This window comes from Rhincodon typus, chromosome 8 (genome assembly GCF_021869965.1).
Source record: "Rhincodon typus isolate 14 chromosome 8, sRhiTyp1.1, whole genome shotgun sequence".
Lineage (NCBI taxonomy): Eukaryota > Metazoa > Chordata > Chondrichthyes > Orectolobiformes > Rhincodontidae > Rhincodon > Rhincodon typus.
In genome coordinates this window covers 55,965,645-55,987,749 of record NC_063339.1, presented here as the reverse complement: position 1 = coordinate 55,987,749, position 22,105 = coordinate 55,965,645, and the positions used below count along the sequence as shown (strand labels likewise).

At 40.7% G+C, this 22,105-nt stretch overlaps 1 protein-coding gene across 1 annotated transcript in view; it reads left to right on the top strand.

The window, feature by feature from the left end:
• Positions 1–22,105, top strand: part of akap6 (A kinase (PRKA) anchor protein 6) — a 366,422-nt gene that overhangs the window by 286,339 nt on the left and 57,978 nt on the right. The window contains exon 12 of the mRNA XM_048600427.1: positions 15,108–15,332. Within this exon, the coding sequence (XP_048456384.1) occupies positions 15,108–15,332 (225 nt within the window). The remainder of the gene's footprint in view (positions 1–15,107; positions 15,333–22,105) is intronic.

Below are 22,105 nucleotides of genomic sequence, written 5' to 3'. Positions count from 1 at the left end.
CTTAGAAAGCACCTTCCAAACCTACAACCTATGTAGAAGGGCAAGAGCAGCAGATGCATGGGAGCACAACTACCTGTAAGTTCCTCTCCAAGCCACTCACCATTTATTGCCATTCCTTCAGTGTTACTAGGTCAAAATTCTCAAATTCCCTGCCTAATGACATTGTGGGTTTACCTACAACACATAGACTGCAGCGGTTCAAGAAAGCAGCTCACCACCACCTCTCAAAAACAACTAGGGACAGGCAATAAATGCTGGGCCAGCTAGCAGCGCCCACATCCCTTAAAGGAATCAATTTAAAAACCTGGCAGAGGGCTGTGGGGGTCCTCTCATATGATCCTTCATGTTCTCCCACACCTCCCCCCACCCTCTGTACTGCATTGAGTCGACCACAAGGGCTGTCTGCACTGCCAACTGGAAATACCAGTGGACCTGAATAAGCCCCTTAATTAACTATTATTTACCTATTTATTTCTGTGCTGCTTTCCCGAGAGGTGTAAACCTGACTCTGAGCAGGCCATTTTCAAAATAACTGTGTCAGGAATGTAGCACGGAGCTAGCATGGAGGCTACAGCATAGGTTAGCGCACCCACTCATATCTGATCAAAATCCCAACCATTATTATAAAATCCAGCCCAGGATATTTTTCTCCTCTAACTTTCCACCGAGGTCGTTAGTGCATTATCTGAAAGCCTGCTTTTAAGCCATTATTCAAAGTAACACAGTACAGATTTGCATCAAAACCAGAAATTGCTGGAAAAGCTGGGCAGGTCTGGCAGCATTTGTGGAGAGAAAACGGAGTCAACAGTACAATCAGTTCTGAAGAAGGTCACTAGACCCAAAATGTTAAGTCAGCTTTCTCGCCACAGATGTTGCCACAGCTGCTACATTTTTTCCAGCATTTTCAGTTTTTGTTTCTGGTTTGTGTTTGAAAAAACCTTGACTAATTCATGCATAAAATTCTTATCTTCCCTTTAAGACATGCATATTACCTTTAAATAGAATAGGTTTCTTATACTATAATAGCCCCCACGTAGCCAAATAATGCAGCAATCTTGAAAAGATCAGATTTAAAAGATCAGACAACATTGATTTAAAGTGCTGCCTGTTGTGCAATGAATGGGCGCAGGTTTATAATACCAATTTTTGGGAGTTGGCGAATTTCCCCTAACAAATATTTTAGCCCCACCTTAATCATCTAGACTTCACTCCAGGCTATATATCCATGGCTGAGTGTCCAGGCTGTATGTCATTTCTTGTTAGCCTGCCAACTTTAGTCCAGATTGTATCCAAGCTATATATATATATTTTATTCAGGTTCGAGTAGCTCAATTTTATTGCTGAAAAATAGTGGATTGGGTCGAGTGAAAGATTATAAGGCAAGATATTTGGAACAGAAACCCAAACCACCTCAATCAATTTGGTGAGGTCAGACACCCAAACCAATCACAGAAAATGGGTTCGCTGATTGGTAGGTTGAAACATGTACCTAATTACAATGAAAAACTTTTTTTCGGTTGAATAAAACAGACACACATTGATGTATTGAAGTGCAGGCAACAGGAAGCTCAGGATCATTTTTGAAGGTAGGTGTTTTGCAAAGCAGTCGCCCAGCCTGTGTTTCGTTTCCCCAGAGTAGAGGAGACCACATTGCAAAAAGCAAATGAATCTTACATTGTATGTGTCTTTATTGTGGAAGACATCAAAAAGCATCTCAAGAAAATTTGAAAATAAAGAGAGAAAAGGAATGGAAGAACCTAAAATCATCACAATTGCTAGGGAACAGTAAGAGGAAGAACTTTGGGAGTAAATGCTGAAAAGTTCCTTAATCCTGATGGTCTGCATCCTCATAAAAGGAGTGACCACTAGGAATGTGGATGTGTTGGTTGTGATCTTCCACAAAACCCTGAATTCTTGAAATGTCCACATGGATTTGAAGCCTCTCACCTCTATTCAAGGAAGGAACAATGTTGAAAGCGGGAAACTAGAAGGCCAGTTAGGCTAACATCCGTCGTAAGAAATTGCTAGAATCCTTTAATACAAGGTAATGATAGGACATTTAGAAAATCATAATGTAATGAGCAAGAGTCAATATGGCTTTGTGAAAGGGAAATCCTGTTTGGCTGATATATTTGAGGGTGTAACAAGTAGGGTGGATAGTGAGGAACAAGTAGATGTGGTTTATTCTGATTTCCAAGAGACTTTTGATAAGTACCAGTACATTGATGAACCATCTATGGAACAAGCTATTCTATATTTGGTTGAATGCAATTAGATGGGGCCAATTAATAATCTTATTGTGAGATGTCCTTTTGGAAAAATATGGCCATAACATGACTGTATTATTCACTGGGATAGGAAGTGAAATAGTCCAATCCAAAACTAAGACCCTAAATCTAAGGTTCAAAGGTATGAGGAATGAGGGGCTGTGATAGATTAGACACCTTCCTTTAACCATGGATAACCATAGCTAACAAAAGAAATTAAGAACAGTATTAGATGCAAACAGGAGTCATACCATGACTTGAAAAACAGCAAGTCTGAGGAGTGGAATTTAGAATTCAGCAAAGAAGGACCAAGTGGTTGATTAAGAGGGGAAAAATAGAGTATGCCAGTGAACTTACAAGAAACATGAGAGTATTTTCAAGTGTGGAAAAGATTAACGATGACAAATGTATGACACTTACAGGCTGAAACAGGAGAATTCATAATGGAGTACAAGAAAAGGGCAGAACAATTAAACAATTATTTTAGTTCCATCTTTTGAGAAGAAGACACAAATAATTTCCCTGAAGTATGAAAAAACAAAGGTTTATTAAGAAGGATCAATTGAAGGAAATCACTATTGGTAAAAAATAGTGGTGGAGAAATTAACGGGAAAGGCCCAGATGGTTCACTTCACAGGGTGGTCGTGGATGTGTTGGTTGTGATCTTCCACAATACCCTGAATTCTTGGAATGTCCACATAAATAACTGTGGCCCAAGTCCGGTGGTCATTTTCCAAAATTCTAGATTGTAGGATGGCAAATATAATTCTCCTATTTATATAGGAAAGGAGGGAGAAACCCGGGAATTACAGACTGGTTTGCCAAATGTAAGTCATAGGAGAAATGCTAGAGTCAATTATGAAGGATATAGTAACAGGAAAATACTAACAGGATTACAGAAGTCAACATAGGTTGAATGAAAGGAAAGTAGTGTTTGACAAATCTGCAGTTTTTTGAGGAAGTACTAGTAGAATAGATGAAGGAGAACCAGTGGATGTGGTATATTTGGATTTTCAGTAAGCTTTTGATAAAGTGCCACATCAGAGGCTGGTATGTGAAATTAAAGCACATCGGACTGGTGATAATATACTGGCATGGATTGAGAATTGGTTACCAGACAGGAAACTGAGAACAGGGACATATGGCTCTTTTTCAGAGGGAAAGGCACTGACAAGTGGGGTACCACAGGGATCAGTGCTTGGGCCACAGTTATTTATGATTACTTGAATGAGGAATCAAATGTCATATTTCTGAATATGTGTTGACCAAAGAACTGATGGAATTGTATTTGGTGAAGAGGATTTAAAGAGGCTGCAAGGAGGTTTTGCCAAGTTGAGTGAATAGGTAAATACACAGCAGATTCAGCATAAAGTGGGTAACTGTGAAGTTTTCACTTCAGTAAGAAAAACAGAATGGCAGTATATTATTTAAATGATGATAGATTGGGAATTATTGATTTACAAAGAGGCCTGGACATCCTTGTACACCAGTCACTGAAAGCAGCATGCACGTGCAGCGAGCTGTTTGGAAGGCAAATGATCTGTTGGATTTCATTGCATGAGGGTTTGAATATAAGAGCAAGAAAGGGCCTTGGTGAGACAACACTCGGAGTATTTTCTGTGGTTCTGGTCTTCTTGCCTCAGAAAAGATTAACGTGCCATAAAGGGAAGTTCAATGAAAGTTCACCAGAACAGACAGTTGGGCAGGTTTGTCGTATCAGGAGAGTTTGGGTCAACTGAGCCTGTATTCTCTGAAGTTTAGAAGAATGAGAAGGGATCTAATTGAAGCATAAGAGTTTGACTGGCTTGGACAGACTGAATACAGGGATGATGTTTCTCCTGTCTAAGGGTCCCAGATCAAGGGGGAACAGTCTCAGAGTATGAATTAAGCCATTTTGGACTGAGATGAGGAAAAATTGCTTCACTCAGAGGGTTGTGAACCTGTCAAATTCTCTACTGCTTTAGGTTGGGGAGGCAAAAAAAAAGATAGACTTTGAAGTTTCAAGGAATATGGAGAAAGTGTGGGAGTATGGTGTTCAGATACAGGATAAGCCAGATCAAGTTGAATAAAAGCAAAATATTGCAGATACTGGAAATCTGAAACAAATCCAGAACATACTGAAGAAATTCAACAAGTCTGGCGACATCTGTAGACAGAGGAACAGAATTAATGTTTCAAGTCCAGTATGACTCCTCTTCAGATACTACCAGACTTAGATCATGTTGCATGGCAGAATGGGTTCAGTGAGCTGAATGACCTCTGCTTTATCTTCAATGTTGCTATGTAATGCCACATAAAATGACATGCCATTCAAATTTAGAGCTCATGTTGTTAGGAGTAACATGTGAATGGGGGTAGGGTATTGGTTAGCTAACAGGAAGCATACAGTCAGAATAAATGAGTCATATTTGTATTGGCAAACTGTAACTTGTGGACTGTCAAAGGATCAGTCCTAATGCTCCAGCTATATACAATTTGTACTAATGATTAGGATGAAGGGACTGAGTGTGTGGTAGCTAAATTTGTGCCATACAAGGGCCAGACAATGACCATCTCCAAAAAGCAAAAATCTAAACTTTACCCCTTGACAATCAATGGCATCACCATCACTGAAACATCCCATTATCAACATTCTGGAGGTTACTGTTGACCAGAAACTAAACTGGACAAGTCATATGAGTAGTGTATCTACAAGAACAGACCAGAGGCTAGGAATTCTGCAGGTAGTAAATCACCTCCTGACTCCCCAAATCCTATCCACCATCTTCAAGGCACAGGTCAGGAGTGTGCTGGAATACTCTGTACTTGCCTGGATGAGTGCAGCTCAAGAAGCTTGACACCTATAGAAGGCAAAGAAGCCTGCTTGATTGACACCACATCCATAAACATTCACTCCCTCCACCACTGATGCTCAGTAACAGCAGTATGCACTATATATATGATGCAGTGCAGGAATTCACCAAGATTCTTTAGGCAGCACATTCCAAATGACACCCACTGCCAATAAGGACAAGGGTAACAACTATTATGGGAATGCTGCCACCTGAAAGTTCCCCTGCAGACCACTCACCATCCTGATGTGGAAATGTATCACTTTTCCTTCAGTGTTACTGAATCAAAATGCTGGAATTCCCTCTCTAAAGGCATTATGGATCTATCTACAGCATGTGGATTGTAGCAGTTCAAGAAGGCAGCTCACGAGTACCTTTTCAATGGCACCTCGGGATGGGCAATGAATGCTGGTCTACCAGTGATGCCCACATCCATGAATGATCAATAAACAAAAATGATATGAAGGCGGGTTGGAAAACAAATTGAGAAAAGGACACAAAACATTGGATTTTACTTTTTCTGGCTAACTCTGAGTTGTATTTAGTTTCTGGAGGGCTTTTCACCTGAAGACTCAGCGTTTTCTAGCCCTAATTACCCCCACACCGCCCCCACAACCCAGGACCCATGGCATCTTTCATGTCTGTTTTCTGCCCCAAATTACAACATGTCATTGCGAGAACAACTCACCACTCAGTGGGCATTCACTGAGATAAACATACCTCCCGTCTGCACCATATTTGAAAGGCGGCTGTGTACCCGGACTCGCACTTGCATTCCAAAGATGCCCTGCTCATTGACAGACAGAGTTGGATAATGACAGAGAAGGGGATGATGGCAGCAAGACTCTCTAAAAGAGACCTGGAGGTGCTGTAGACTAAATGGTCCAGAAGAGAAGAAGCATCCAATTCCCAGTGGAGTAACAGAGGAAGCTGCATTAGCAGATCCTGCTAGCCTATTCAGAGGTTGCCATCTGGGCCAGTGCTGTTTCCAGAATCTGGAAGAATGGCCAGCCATGGAGAAACCAGGTTGATAACCTTCTCTGCTTTCCCAGGGTAAGTGTCAAACTCCATTTTCTGGCACCTCGCACTCACTCTCTCAGTGCCATTGGGCATTTCTCCAATGAAGGCTCATGCTCTGGTAATCTCACTGTTGCATGCAACACCTTCTCTCACTCAGTCTTAATACTGCCAACCTCAGCAATCATTAACACTGCATGCACCCCATGCTGCCTCCATAGTCATTCCAAACAACTCACCACCTTACCCCCATGGGCATTACCACAAACAGTTGTGCCACCTACTGTTATCTCACTTATCGACCCCCACTTTCCATCACTATAGGAGAAGACAGCCCATAACAGATAAGCGAGAGTCTGGACTGGCAGGAGGGGGCTGTTCGATATCAGTGTCTTCAACCCTATGAGGAGAGAATCCCAGTCTTTGCAGGAGATGACCTGGACTGCTGTTTCGGGAATGCTGAAATATCCAGGTCATGCCAAATAAGTGAACACGACTTTTCAATCCACTGTAACTATCTTGCATGGAGAATGCACTGAAATTTATTATAAACGGAACAAAGAATAAAGAATAATACAACACAGGAACAGGCCCACCAAGCCTGAGCCAATACATGATACCTTTCTAAACTAAAAGACTTTTACCTCTATGTGGTCCATAGCCCTCTGTTCCCTGCCTATTCATGTATCCGTCAAGAAACCTTTTAAAAATTGCTTTTGTATCTGCTTCTACCACCTCTTCTGGCAGTGCACTTACCATTCTCTATGCAAAGCTTACCTCTCACATCTCCCTTAAACTTTTCCCCTTTTACCTTAAACCTGTGTCCCCTATTAATTGACATTTCTACCATGAAGGAAAAATTACTCTCACTCCATTCTATCCATACATCTCATAATTTTGTAAACATCCAGCAGGTCGCCCCTTGGTCTCCAATGTTCAAGTGAAGACAAACGACGTTTATCCATTCTCTCCTCATATCTAATACCTTCCAAACCAAGCAACATCCTGGTAAACCTTTTATGTACCCTCTCCAAAGCCTCCACATCCTTCTGGTAGTGTGGCAACCAGAACTGTACACAATATTCCAAATGTGGTCTTAATAAAGTTCCGTACAGCTGCAGCATGACTTGCCAATTTTTATACTCTATGCCCCAAACAAGAGAAAGAAGAAAATGTTGAGGACACTTTTGGTGGCTTGGGTGAAAATGGCTTTTACATGACTCTCAACCTGTGCATGAATATTACTGAAATTAACTTACATGTGGTTGTCAGTCTCTCTGTAGGCGCTACATGCATTTTCACATCATCTGGCAGTATGTCATGGCCACAAACAAGGCTCAATGGAAGCCGGCACTAAGAGCCTACTGCATCAACTGAAAGCAGAGGGAACAATGCTGTCATTCTGACACCTTTGACCCTCCTCATTCAACATCCCTAATGTTTGGCTCCCTTCAAGTTCTTCTCCAAGCCATTTACCATCCTGACTTGGAAATATATCGCCGTTCCTTCACTGTCGCTGGGTCAAAATCCTGGAATTTCCTCCCTAATGGCATTGTGAGTCAACCCACAGCAGGTGGACCGCAGTGGTTCAAGAAGGCAGCTCAGCACCACCTTCTCAAGGGCAACTAGGGAGGGAAATGAATGCTGGCCAAACAGTGACGCCCACATCCCACAAAAAGAATAAATACATTTTAAAAAGCACAACATTGTATCTGTCAATCAGCTGACCAGTGCTGGCTGTGCATGTGAGATGCAAAACACACACAGGGTCAATGCAGTAGGATAGGCAACCTGCTTGCCTGTGCGCTGTATGTTGCATGAGCCTGTGACCAATAAAATTTAAATAAAACCAATTCCTTTAAAACACCAATGAACAGTCACTTCTGAAGCTCCTTCCTTCACGGGTTGAGTCTCTTGCCCTGCCTTCTATGAGTATGCTGACAGTCTAGGTCAGAAGCTAGGAATTCTGTGGTGAGTAACTTACCTCCTGACTCCTGAAAGCCTTTCCACCAGCTGCGAGGCACAAGTCAGGAGTCTGACAGAATACTCCCCACTTGCCTGGATGAGTGCAGCCCCAACAACACTTACGAAACTTGACACCATCTGGGACAAAGCAGTCCGCTTGATTGGCATTACATCCACAAGCATCCACTCCTTCCACCATCGACACTCAGTAGCAGCAGTGTGTATTATCCACAAAATGAACTGCAGAAATTCGCCAAAGATCCTCAGACAGCACCTTCCAAACCCACGATCACTTCCATCTAGAAGGACAAGGGCAGCAGATACATAGGAACACCACCACATTCAAGTTCCCCTCCAAGCTGCTCACCATCCTAATTTGGAAATGTATTGCCATTCCTTCACTGTTGCTGGGTCAAAAGTCTGGAATTCCCTCCCTAATGGCATTGTGAGTCAACCCACAGCAGGTGGACTGCAGTAGTTTAAGAAGGCAGCTCACCACCACCTTCTCATGGGCAACTAGGGATGGGCAATAATTGCTGACCAGCCAGCAATGGCCACATCCTATAAATGAATAAATAAAAAAGCCATTTTCTTTCTCATTGCACACTTTCAATTTCCACCATTTTCAACATTGACAGTGAGTGACCTTGGCCGGTGACTTCAGCCCATCCCAAATATGTCAGTGAGCTCATAGACATCCACATTCTTTTCACGATAGCCCAAACTGTAGACCCCACAGACTACAGACTTCCCACTTCCCCAAGTCCCTACCCAGTCCTTCTACATGTACCTGCACCTGTCTGCCCTTCCGAGCAAGATCTGGCATATGAGGTGACCATGCCAGTGTGGTCATACATTTTCCCCTCCCCCTTGAAGCCAGGATGCTGCTGACTATGGATGACCCAGTCTCCAACACTACACCCTTCCCAGCCACGCTTTACTGCATCCCTGCCTTGCAAATTCTACTCTGTCCCCTTCAAAATTATACTGTGCCCTTTCCTGGAGCCTGAAGGCCCCAGTGCCAGATAGTAACTTGCTGAGACTCAGTCCCATAGTGGTATTTGCCCTAAATCCCTGGCAGCATACTGCAGAGCCAACAGGCAAACAATGCCCTGAAAAGCAGAGGCATGGACCCCTTGACCAATGAAAGCCTGGCCATAATCAATTCCCTTGACTGATATGGAAGGCTGGCCTTGACTGACTTTGCCTGGATCCCCTGACTGGACTTCTTTGAGGACTCCTCCCTGTGAGTTGGCTACATGGTTGTCTGCTTAAATGAGCGACCCCTTATTCTGTGATAATGCCCTCTTGCCCGAGACTCTCCCACAAGAGGGAAACAACCTTTATGAATATACCCTTTCAAGTCCCTTAAGAATATTATGTTTTAATAAGGTTGTCACTCGTTCTTCTAAACTCCATTAGTACAGGCTCAATCTACTCAACGTCTCCTCATTATACAGTCCCTCCCATACCTAGGACCAATTGAGTGAACCTTCTCTGGACTGCGTCCAATTTAATGATATCTGTTCTCATAAGGGTACCAAAACTGTTAACAGTATTCCAGGTTTGATCTAACTTGTCCCCTGTATACTTATAGCAAGACTTCTCCATAATTATCCTGCAATCCCTTTGAAATGAAAGCAGACATTCTATTTGCCTTCCCTAATACCTGTCAAATTTGAATGCTAGCTTTATACAAGGACTCCCAAATCCCTCTGTTCTGTAGCCTTCTGCAGTCTTTCTCCATTTGAATACTGTTCAATTCCTCTTTTCTTCCTGCCAAAGTGAATAACCTCACACTTTCCCACATCTTATTCCATTTTCATTTGTGTAACCTGTCTATGTCCTTCTGCAGACTCTTTTTGTCATCCTCACCACCTGGTTTCCCACCTATTTTTGTATCATCTGCAAACGTGGCTATTGTACATTCATTTTTCTCATCCAAGTCAGACAGATTGGATGTTGAGATGATGTTTCCACTCCAGTGAACATAATTACAGAATAAGAAAGCACTCATTTGAAACTAAGATGGAAAAGAACTTATTTTCGAGTAAAGTAGTAAAGGTTCAGAATTTACTATCCCAGAGAGTTGTAGAGGCCAGATCACTGAAAGTATTTTAAGAGGAGGTAGATCGAGGAATTTTGGGATATAAGGAGCTGGCATGAAACAAATGGGATACAAGGTTAAAATATTGGCATGGATTGAGAATTGGTAGACAGACAGGAAATGGAGAGTGGGAATAAATGGGTCTTTTTCCAGGTGGGAGGCAGTGATACTCACTGCGAGTATCAGTGCTCAGGCACTAGCTATTTATGACATATGTAAATGACTTGGATGAATGACTTGGTTGAAGGACCCAAATACAACATTTCTAAGTTTGCTGAAGCCATACAACTGAAAATAAAACTGAGTGGGATTTTCAGTTGTGAAGAGGTTACAAGCAGACTTCAAAGTGATTGGCACAAGTTTAGTGAATGGGCGAACACCTGGTAGATGCAGTACGGCATGACTAAAAGTAAATTTGTACACCTTGGTGTGAAAAACAGAAAGGCAGAATTTTAATTAAATGATGATATATTCAGAAATGTGGAAGTACAAAGGGATCTGGATATACTTGTACACCATTCAGTGAAAGTAGACAGGTAGGAGTAGCTACCAATTTGGAAGGCAAATAGCATTACGGCCTTCATTGCACAAGGATTTGAGTTCAGAAATAAGCTTTCTCACTGCAGTTAAACTGGACCTTGATAAGACCACACCTGGAGTTTTGGTCTCCCTATCTTCACCATAGAGGGAGTGCAGCAGAAGTTCATTAGGCTCGCACTGGAGATGACAGGACTGAAAAATAAGAAATTTGTTTGACTGGGTTTGTCTTTACTGACATTTAGAAGGATAAGAGAGGAACTCATTGAACAATATAAAATTCTCACAGGCTGGACAGACTAGATGGAGAGAGGATGTTTTCCCTCGTTGGGAGTCTAGAACCATGGGCCACAGTTCAAGGATACAGGGTAGGCCATTTAGGACTGAGATGAAGGAGCATTTCATTCAAAGGGTAAATCTCTGGAATTTGCTACTACAGAAGGCTATCGAGGCCAAGTCACTGAATAGGGTATTTTTTAAAAGCCTCAAGGGGTAATGGGAGAAAACAGGAATGTAATATCGAGGTAAAGGATTAGTGATGGTCATATTGAATAGCAGAGCAGGCTTCAAAGGCCAAATGTTCTATTCCTGTTTCTAATTTATATATTTCTGTGTTTCTGTGCAAGAGGAGTTGAGACCTCGGGCAGATCAGCTCTGATGTTATCAAATTATGGGTGGACTTGAGCAGCTGAATGGCCTACTCCTATTATTTTCTTATGTTCATATGTTCTTATGTTCATATGTTCTTATGTTACACAGATATTGGCATTAATTATGTATCTTGAGCATACATAAAGAAAGTATTCTGAGATACTGGATGTTGGTAAGGGAGGAAGTATACATACGCAATATTGCATTCTGTAAATAAATCTATTATTAAGTGAAATATTGACATTTTCTTTACCATCTGGCTTCTGAGGGATTTAATATGCTGCTGAAACTCCTTCTTGCTCTGTTATCGCCTCAGTAATCAGCCATTAATGTAAATCTACCCTTAATTTGTCTCCACTTGCTGATATTGCACACTCCCTTGACTTGCAAAAACAGTCACAAACAGTGTCAATACTCTCTCAGCTACACTTGCCATTCTGTGCCAATTTTGAGTCCTGCATCATGCCATTTGGGGGCCTGCTGTTACGAACCATTTAGTTACTTTTGGAAAAGCAGAAAACAATGATGGTGAGTAGTGGCCTTTGCTGTCATGTAACTGTGTGCCTCTTCATGAATTCTGGTACCTGATCATAACAAATGGCTAGGGTTGGCAACATTTTACCACATTTCATTGGTGACTTTTTTGATATTGAGGGCTATAAGCTTCATATTACAACATGCAACTTATGTACCAGATTTCCTCAGGTCATTAAATCATTTCCAGCAATGTAAATCTGCATACAACCAACATATGTCTTTTGATTTCCTTTGTAACCTCCTGTCTTGCCTTTTTGATATTGTTCTCTCAGTGACTGGGAAGAAGGAGCGCTTCTCACCATGGCCTTGCCACATGAAGAAATATGTTCAAGGAGATATGACTAAACTTACGCATCACATGTCCTCTAAATGCAACTATTCTTTTAATAGCTCCATTGTTTCATTTCTTTTTCAAGTGTCTCTATTCATGATGTCTTTAAATGGAGTGCTGCTTTTTCTTTAAATATGACACTCATATTCAGTAGCTGCATATGGTTAAATACTGAATAAAGTCCATATTCAGGAGTCAAAGGAAGGGATAGAAGGAGATTGTTAGATACAGATTGATGTTTCATCTCCAGTGTCCATTAAACACGCTAGAACAGGTGCAGCACAGGCTTAGAGAAAGAATAATGTTCTTTACATTTTTTTTCCTGCCACCAGTTGTTATTGGCTGGGTCCTGCACTTACCAGGTCTTCATTGGGCACTGAAATAATACCACACTAGCCAGTATTGAGTCACCAAGTCACTCTTTATTTACACATGCCCAGTATTGGTCTGGCTTCCTCAGAATGTCTGACACTCCTGTTTATATCTGTCAGCCAGGGCTCCCTGATTGAATCAGGTTAACAGCCCCAATCAGGGAACTCACATTCTATGAGGTCTACCTGGCTGACGTCATTACAATCACTATAGGCACAAGAAAGAAAATCCTCTTCCATGTGTTTTAGGGAAGGAAATCTGCCAAATTTACCTCATCCAGCCTACATGTGACACCAGACCCACAGTAATGTCAATGACTCTTAACTGTCCTCTAAAATGGCCTAACAGGCCAGTCAGTTTGAGTTCTTTGGAATGAATAAAATAAACGATAGCTTGGAAAGAAGCTGTGGGAGAAAACAGGGAAAAAGCAGTCTCTCCACATGATGGTGAGGCTTTCTGACTTGGCAAAATGCAAATGAGCCAAGATATGGTGCTCAAGACATCAGGCTCCCTTCCCTTCACCTTTCCCAATATTATCAGTCCTCTTGCCTCCCAGCCAGTTGTCATAGAGCTGGGAAAATTCATTCCATGGTATTGTATTATTTTTCTGGAACAATTTCTGAGTATTGAATCATATACTGTCCTACAAAATCATAGAAAGTTTAGACAGATTAAAGGCACATTGAGGGCAGACTTATAGATGCATTTGCAGATTTGTAAGATAATAGATCCAAATCTCAAGTTCTGACCCTCCCATACTAATGCTTCTACTCCTGAATATTAAAACCTTGTTTGCAAATTCAGAGTAAAAAGCTTGCATCTCAGCATAGCTAATTAGATATGATGTTTGGGTCAGTTTTCCAGTCTTTGGTCAGAGCTCTGAATAGGTCATGGTGTAGAATCAGAACATTGAATCATAATGCAATGAAACTAACATGACCATCTTTGCTCTGCATGTGCACCACCTCTTGTAGGCTTAATGCTGATGGAAGCTACAAACAAATCTGCAGTCTATGCTAACTTGGCCTCTAAACTGATCTTCTAAGCTAAGAAGTGTGGCAACAGGGAAGCAGACAAGAAATGGAAGAAGGGGAGGAAATAATAATGATCATGCCTTTACATCACTGCAGTGTGGAAGGAAAAACATTGCGGTCTTACACCTTTTTGTTCATTGACTCTCTTCCAATTTACCCAATCTATCATAACATTATTCAAACAGTTTAGTTAAGTAAATGAATTTACACAAAAATGATGAAATTACTTTTTTAATAAAAATAATGGAAATAAAGTGGAAATGAGAACTGGACGTTTTTACTACTTGTGCCATTTCTGGCTTTTATGAAGGGACTGAATTCAATTCCCTTTCATTTATTACAATACAAGGTTTAATTTACACAGGGAGTCTGGGTAGCTGTGAATGTTCTGCAGCTTGTCTCTGTCATAATGAAAGTTATGCATTAAACTATCAAAACAAACCAAAAAGTATTTAACATTGCCATCATTTAGTTTGAAGTGGCATATGCATAAGAAACTAAAAAGTTAATATTAAAAAGAGTTTTAAAACAATGGAAAATAATTTAATGTTGGTTTCATATCAAGTGAACAATCTGATACAGAAAATGATGGAATAAAATATCAGTGGTGCATAGAGTTTAATCCAGGAAATTTTGTCCCCTGTGCTGCATATTACTCCATCCCAATTGCATATTAAACAACCCTATCAAAAAAGGCATTGGCATCTGCTGTGCTGCCACAAATTGTGAATTAAATGAAATTGATGTCCTCTGTCGTATATTTATGAAGACAGACCATTCTCAGAAGTATTCTGCTTATGAAGAATTTATGATTGCAAACTGTTCCTGAACAAAAAGTGGCAATAAATTCTTTTTTTAAACACCCCTCTCAGGGTATTGAGTCTGCTGCTGCTGGTAAATTTGTCACAGCAGAAAACAATAGCTAAATCTGGATTCCTCTGTGAGGCTTTATATTATGAGTATTCCCATGGTATCAGGAACTGGTTTGCCAGAATTTTTCATCTAACATTTTTTTTAATAGATTAGTCTGATACTATTTGTATACAATGATTTCATTGTATCTGGATGCTATACACACTCCCACACCCAGTGCGCTGCCTATTGCTTCCAAAATTGCCAAAGATTATTTTATGCTGTGGGTGGACAGCTTAATTTGCAGGGATTTATCATCCAACTGACAGTTTCAATTTGGCTTCTTTTGTTTTTAAATGTTTGTTAATTTTACTTAATTAATACAGTACAGTAATTTGAAAAATTGATGAAATAACATATTTTTTTGTTCATTTACACAGCAGGTACACTGAATTATGTCTGAGACTTGATTTTTAATTGGAATTTTTTTAAAGGCAGTGGTGTTTCTAGCCAGTACACTTATCAATAAGTGATGATTTGTCAATACCGATCTTAAAAACAAATCACAGTGCATGAAGCTAATTGATGTTTTCTTTGCTGTGTCAGAGAACGCTCAGAGAGAAAACCCAGCACACAGTAATGGGCCCGAGTGGGGCAGGAACATGTGATCTTCTGTCACCTGAAAGTAGTAGCCTGGTGAGGCAGCTGGAGGTCAGGATCAAAGAGCTTAAATGTTGGATGAGAGATACAGAGCTTTTCATCTTTAATTCCTGCCTGCTCCAAGAAAAAGAAGGGACAACGGAGGTCCAGAAAAAACTGCAGCATTTTAAGGTAGCTGATTAAGTAATGTTCCTTTAATGCATTTTATGGTCGACACATGGCAATTCATGGATGTTTTATGGCAAACAAAAGCAGTGAATAGTGAACAAAAATAAAAGTAGTTTTTAGAAAATGAAGGAACAAGTACTTTAAAAGGTTACATGGCATATTACCAATTTGCATGAAAATAATTATAATATAAGATGCCTGTTATGGGATTTTTGTTATGGAAGTAGGAAGCAAAAATAGAAGAACTACAGCAATATCTCTTTTGTCTGCATTGTAACAGTGTTTTCCTGAATGATTCATAATACACCAAAGTACTATATTATTCATGTATTCTGTCATTCTCAATATATTAAGACTTAGTGTCAGACACACACGTGGCAGGAAAAATATTCCAAATGTTAATGACAACATTGAGATGAGTGGACACTAAACAAAAAAAAAGAACTGTGAATGCTGGAAATCAGAAACAAAAACAGAAATTCCTGGGAAAACTCAGCAAGTCTGGCAGCACCCGTGGAGAAAAAACAGGGGTAATATTTTGGGTCCAGTGACCCTTCTTCTGACTGCAAGGTGAGTTATCCCAAGGTATTTTCTCGTGATGGCTGATTCAAGAATAGTATTGACAGAAGAGGAGAAGCTTTTCCATGAAAGAAATAGATGCAGAAGTAGGCCATATATATAGCATTGAGTCTTCATCAATATTCAATAAGATCATTGCTGAATTCCTTCATCAATTCCACTTACCCATCTTACCCCATCCTTTGACTAACTAAGTGCCCAAATCTTTATCAATTTCAGTCATGAATGTAGTCAACTGAGTATACTGTAGAGTTAAGAATTATTCAAGATTCACAACCTTCTAAGTGAAGAAATCTCCCTTTATGTCATTGTCCTAGATGGGCCAATGTCTTATCCTGAGATTGTGACCTCCGGTTTTAAACTCTTCAACCCTGGAAAGCATCCTCTCTTCCTTGTCAAGAACCTATCCTATCAAGCCCACTGAGAATTTTACATATTTCAAGAAGATCACCTTTTTTTTCTAAACTGCAGAGAATAAAGGCCTATTCTACTCAAGCTCTCCTCAAATGACAATGCTTTCATCCCCAGAAATGATCTAATGAACCTTTGTTGTCGTTCCTTCCCTCTAAGGCATGTATTCTCCCTTAGATAAGGAGATCAAAATATTACAAAGTATTCAAGGTGTGATCTCAGCAAAATTTTATATAGTTATACAATACTTCCTCACTTTTATATTCCAATCGTGTTGTAATAAAGTCTAACATAACATTTGTTTTCCTGATTACTTGTTGCAACTACATGCTAAATTCTGTCAATTTGTGTATAAGGTCACTCAAATCTCTTTGAATTTAAAAATTTGTTGACATCACAGTTTTGAAAATTTTTCTGCTTTTACAGTCTTCCTAATTTCACATTTTCCTGCAGTATGCTCCATTTGTCACCTTCTTGCCAATTCCTGAACTTGTCTGTATCCCTTTGCAACCCTTTTATGTATATTCACAACTTAATGTCACAACTCACTTTATATCCTTGGAAAACTTCAATATTTGGTTCCCCATCTGAGCATTGTTGTAAATTATAACTCCATGAGGCCCAGGCACTGATTTTTGTGATACTCCACCGCTTGCAACTTGGTATTCTGAAATTTAGCTGTTTATTCTTACTATGCCTGTTCTATGTCAGCATATTATCTCCAATCCTCTAAACCCTTGTCTTGCACACCAACATATTACATACAACTTTATTGAATGCCTTCTAAAACGCCAAACAATTGGTTACCCCTTAAACATTATGCTAGTTACATTCTGATAAATTTGAACAAGATTGTTAAGCACAGTTTCCCTTTCACAAATCTTGGTCAATCTTGCTTAAACAAAATGTGATATTGCAACTGTACTGCTACCACATTCCTAATACTATGACAGGATAACTGACTTATAGTTCCCGATTCCTTTTTGACCTGAGAGGTTACATTTGCTACCATGGATAATTTGAATTTTGCTATTTTCAGGTAGAAAAATGGAGCGAAATCTTGCACCTTCCCATTCCACCACCACCAGCACCACCATCACCAGCTCCCCCCCCACCCCACCACATTGAGTTTCATGGCAGACACATATATGTGGGCAGATTGGGAGCAACTAGAGACCCTTCCACTATCTTGCTTCCACCCTAATTAAGTGTACAATGGGAAGGCCCAAGGATGGCCTGGTATCAACCCAGTGATGGGCAAGGAAGAGGCTTGCCATGTGCAGAGAATAACAAATAATATCTATATACGGACTCCCAGGACACGGGGGATGAGGAGGTGTTCGTTCATTCAAGGTTTCTTAATGCCCTGCTTGAGGAACCCAACACTGGGGGGGAGGTAACTGCTGAAAGTCACCCTCCCCTCCTGCAATTCGACTTCCATCATCATTTACCTGTGCATAGGTCCTATTTTGAAGTGAGGCCTTGTGTGGATATACTACAGGCAGCCTCCCTGGTGCCATTGCTGAGTACAGAGAGTTATCAGCCTCTGATAGGGTGATAGCTCCCAGCAGATGGAATTTTGTCCCTAGGTTCCTTGATCAAGATCACATTTTCATCAAAAATACACATGTGACTAATATTGTTCTTTGTTAATTTGAAAATAAGCTTTCAGTTTGGAGGTTGAAAAGTTACCTCATGAGTTATGAATCATTGCATATTTCTGCATAATTTGCTCTATTCCATTAGCTTTGTGAAAACAGCATTTTGTGTTTAACATGTCACAGGAAGGCCTACTGCTAATCCACTAGGTATTTGTATGGCACAAACTACAGTGGGACTCACCAAAAGAGGCGATGCTGGCCTCTTGCAGGCTCCCCAGTCAATGGTTGAGACTGCTCCCTATACAAGAGTACACCTATAATTATTGCCATTTAAATTTAGATAGGTTTAGAGCTGCATTATTTAAGCTGATGAATGTAGCTCAGACAGGTTACAATGAGTATGGTGTGTCTAAGTAAATATTCAAGATCTCATTGCACCATTTAAAGAAGAACAGATGTTCTGGACAATAACCTTTCCTCCAGTCACATTACCAAAATGTAGATTATTTGTTCAATTCATATTGTTGTTCTTTCTGACCTTGGTGTGTGCAAAATGGTTGCTGCATTCGAATACATCGCAGTTCAAAGTAATTTGTTGTGAAGTGTTTTAGGATATCCTCAAAGACGTAATAAAATGGTATATAAATGCAAATTATTCCTTGCTTTTATAAAAACAGAATGATTTCAGCTTTGTCAGTGTTAAATAGAAGAGGTTCTGAATAATCAATTACATGATAGTGTTGATTTTTTTTTCTTTTCAGGACCCTGCTGGGTGCTTGCTAGCACCCTCTGCAGTATACCTCTGCACTTACACCATTGTATACACCTGGCTATTTCCATTGCTCTGACATGCTCCAAGTAATTCTGTTGGTAGTACATTGCACTAGAAAGAAGGGTTGGAAGCCCTGAGTCCTGAAGATTGTACTGGGAAGAATGCTGCAAAAACTGAATTTTATGCTAAAAAAAACTGGTTGATACACATCTTTATTTATGTAGAGATCAGCCATAATTTTGTAGCAAAGAAAAAATACAACATGAATTGTGCATTGTCACAAATCACTGACCACTTTTCCACTAGTTTTGTGAAAACAACATCTTGTGCTTAAATCTTAGGACTTTCAAAACTTTGCTGCTTTTGCACATTAATCACCTGTTACACTTGTAAGTCTAGTAGTTTATAGCATAATTACCCTGGTTAGAATGTGATTATTCTTAATGACTGCCAATCATCACCTCTTGGTCAAATCATGAACAATTCTTAGGGGTGATCCTGCCTCACTGGGTAGAACACTGGAAATCAAGCCCCATTATTTATGGAGTCATCACAAAAGTTGAAGATTTTGAGAAAGTATGCAAAATTCCGTAATTTACTTCACTTTTCAGGTCTGAGTTGACAGAAAGCACAGACCAGATTCTTTACTTAATTTGCTTCTTGCTTTACTTAACGAGAATTACTATTCTTTACAAATAAATAGATAATTGCTACAGGTAAATAATTATGAACCGTTGACATATAACTCTATCCTTTAAAACTCTATAAACCGCTACAAAATTCCCCATATGCGCCAGAACAAACAGTCATATGGATGGAGGGAAAACAGGGAAGGCGTTTCATGGCCCCTGTCCAATGGATTCACTGTAGTGATCCTTTTGGCTTGCCAGGACTCGTGGCTTTCTTGATCTTTCTCCAGATATTTGCACATGCTTACAGGAGGCACAGAGCAACTGGTTCATAAGTGACAAGGTCTCTGGTTTATTCATTGAAAGCCACAGCTTACAACAACTGATGAGATGAAACAAACTGGCCTTGGATACTTTTAAACTGCAGAGAGAAATACATTGCTTTCTTTTCCAAAGGTACAAATGCCCTAACATTAACGTCCATAAGACGCTCAGCTATCTGGGAGTCAATTTCATAGTTATTGACAGGCAGAAGACCTTTTTCATTGACGACTGGGTCACCACTCTACAGACCAATTGTGAATAGCCAAATCACCCTTCATGCACACCACCTGGTTCCAGATTGTCTGCAGTCACCCCCACAGCTTTAACAAACAGCAGTGTAACTAGCACTTGCAATGAGAGTTAATAACCAGCCTTTAAAAGGTACAATAATCTCTTCAACAATCCTTGCTTTTTCATGGAAATCTGCCATCCTCACTTGGTCTGGCCTACATTTGACTCCAGGGCCACAGCAATGTTTGACTCACAACTGCCCTCTGAAATGGCCTAGCAAGCCACTCAGTTGGTTCACTCATTATGAAAAGTCAACAAAGAAATTGAATGACCACCTGACATCAACCTAAGCACTAGAAAGACAATGTCAGAAACAGCTCTTTGACCCTGCAAAATGTTCCTTACTGAAGTATGGGGCCAGTGCCAAAATTGGGAGAGGTGTCTCACAAATGAGTTAAGCAACAGCCTAACACAGTTGTACTCATGCAATCATAATGTACAGACAATGTCCCAGACATATCACTATCCGTGGATATTTCCTGTCCTACTGGCAGGACAGACCCAGCAAAGGTGGCGGCACAGTGGCATACAGACAGGAGGGAGTTGCTGAGGGAATGCTCAATCTTGATGCCAGACCCCCATGAAGTCTCATTGCTTCAGGTTGAACATGGGCAAGGAAATCTGCTGCTCATTACCAAGTACCTTCCTTCCCCAACTGATGAATTGGTACTTCTCCATGTTGAACAACACTCGGAGGAAGCGTTGAGGATGGCAAGGGCACAAAATGTACTCGGGATGTGGTATTTCAGTGTCTATCATCAAAAATGGCTCGGCAGCAGCACTGCTGATTGAGCTGGTCGGTTCCTAATGTACATAGCTGCTAGACTGGGTCTGCAGCAGGTAGTGAAGGAACCAATAAGAATGAAGAACACACTTGTCCTCAACTTTACCAATCTGCTGGCTGCAGATGCATCTGTCCATGACAATATTGGTAAGAGTATGACAACACAGTCCTTGTAGAGACAAAGCCCTGCCTTCATATGGAGAATATTCTCCATCATGCGGCAATATCACTGTGCTAAATAAGACAGACTTCAAACGGATCTAGCAACTCAAGACTGGACATCCATGACGTGTTGTGGGCCATCAACAGCAGCAGAATTGTACTCCAGCACAATTTTCAACCTCATGGCCCGGCATATCCCGCACTCAACCATTACCATCAAGCCGGGGATCAACCCTGGTTCAATGGAGATAGCAGGAGAGCATTCCAGGCGCAGCACCAGGCTCACCTAAAAATGTGCTGTCAAACTGGTTAAGCTACCAAATAAGACTACTTGGATAAGCAGCAGGTGATAGGCCGAGCTAAGCAATCCAACAACAAAACTAATCTGATCTAGGCTGTGCAGTCCTGCCACTTTCAGTCGTGAATGGTGGTGGGCACTTTAAAAAATCTCACCAGATGAGGAGATTCCACAAATGTACCAATTCTCTGGAAGAGCCCAACACATCAGTGCAAAAGATAAGCCTGAAGTATTCGTAGCAATCTTCATTCAGAAGTGCTGATTGGATGATCCATTTCACCCTCCTCCAATGGTCCTGGCATTACAGATACCAGTCTTCAGCCAATTTGATTCACTCCACATGATATCAAGAAACAGTTGGAGACAATGAATAGTGCAAAGTTTGCTTTCATTGGTCAGAACATTGAGTGTACAAGTTGGGATGTTGTGTTGCAGCTGTTCAGGACATTGGTGAGGCCACTTTTAGAATACTGCATACAATTCTGGTCACCCTTCTATTTGAAAAATGTTGTTAAACTTGAAAGGTACAGAAAAGATTTACAAAGATGTTGCCGAGAGTGGAGGGTTTGACTTAAAGCAAGAGGCTGAATAGGCTAGGGTGTTTTTCCCTGGAGTGTCAGAGACTGAGGGGTGACTTTGTAGAGGTTTGTAGTATCATGAGGGGCATAGATATGGTGAATAGCTAAGGTCCAAAACGAGAGGGCATAGGTTTAAGGTGAGAGGGGAAAGATTTAAAAGGGACAATTTTTTCACACAGAAGGCAGTGCGTGTATGGAATGAACTCCCAGAAGAGGTGGTGAAGGCAGGTACAATTACAACACTTAAAAGGCATCGGGATGGGTATATGAATAGGGTTTAGATGGATATGGGCTAAATGCTCACAAACTAGGGGAGGTGATAGCCTAGTGGCATTAGCACTGGGCTG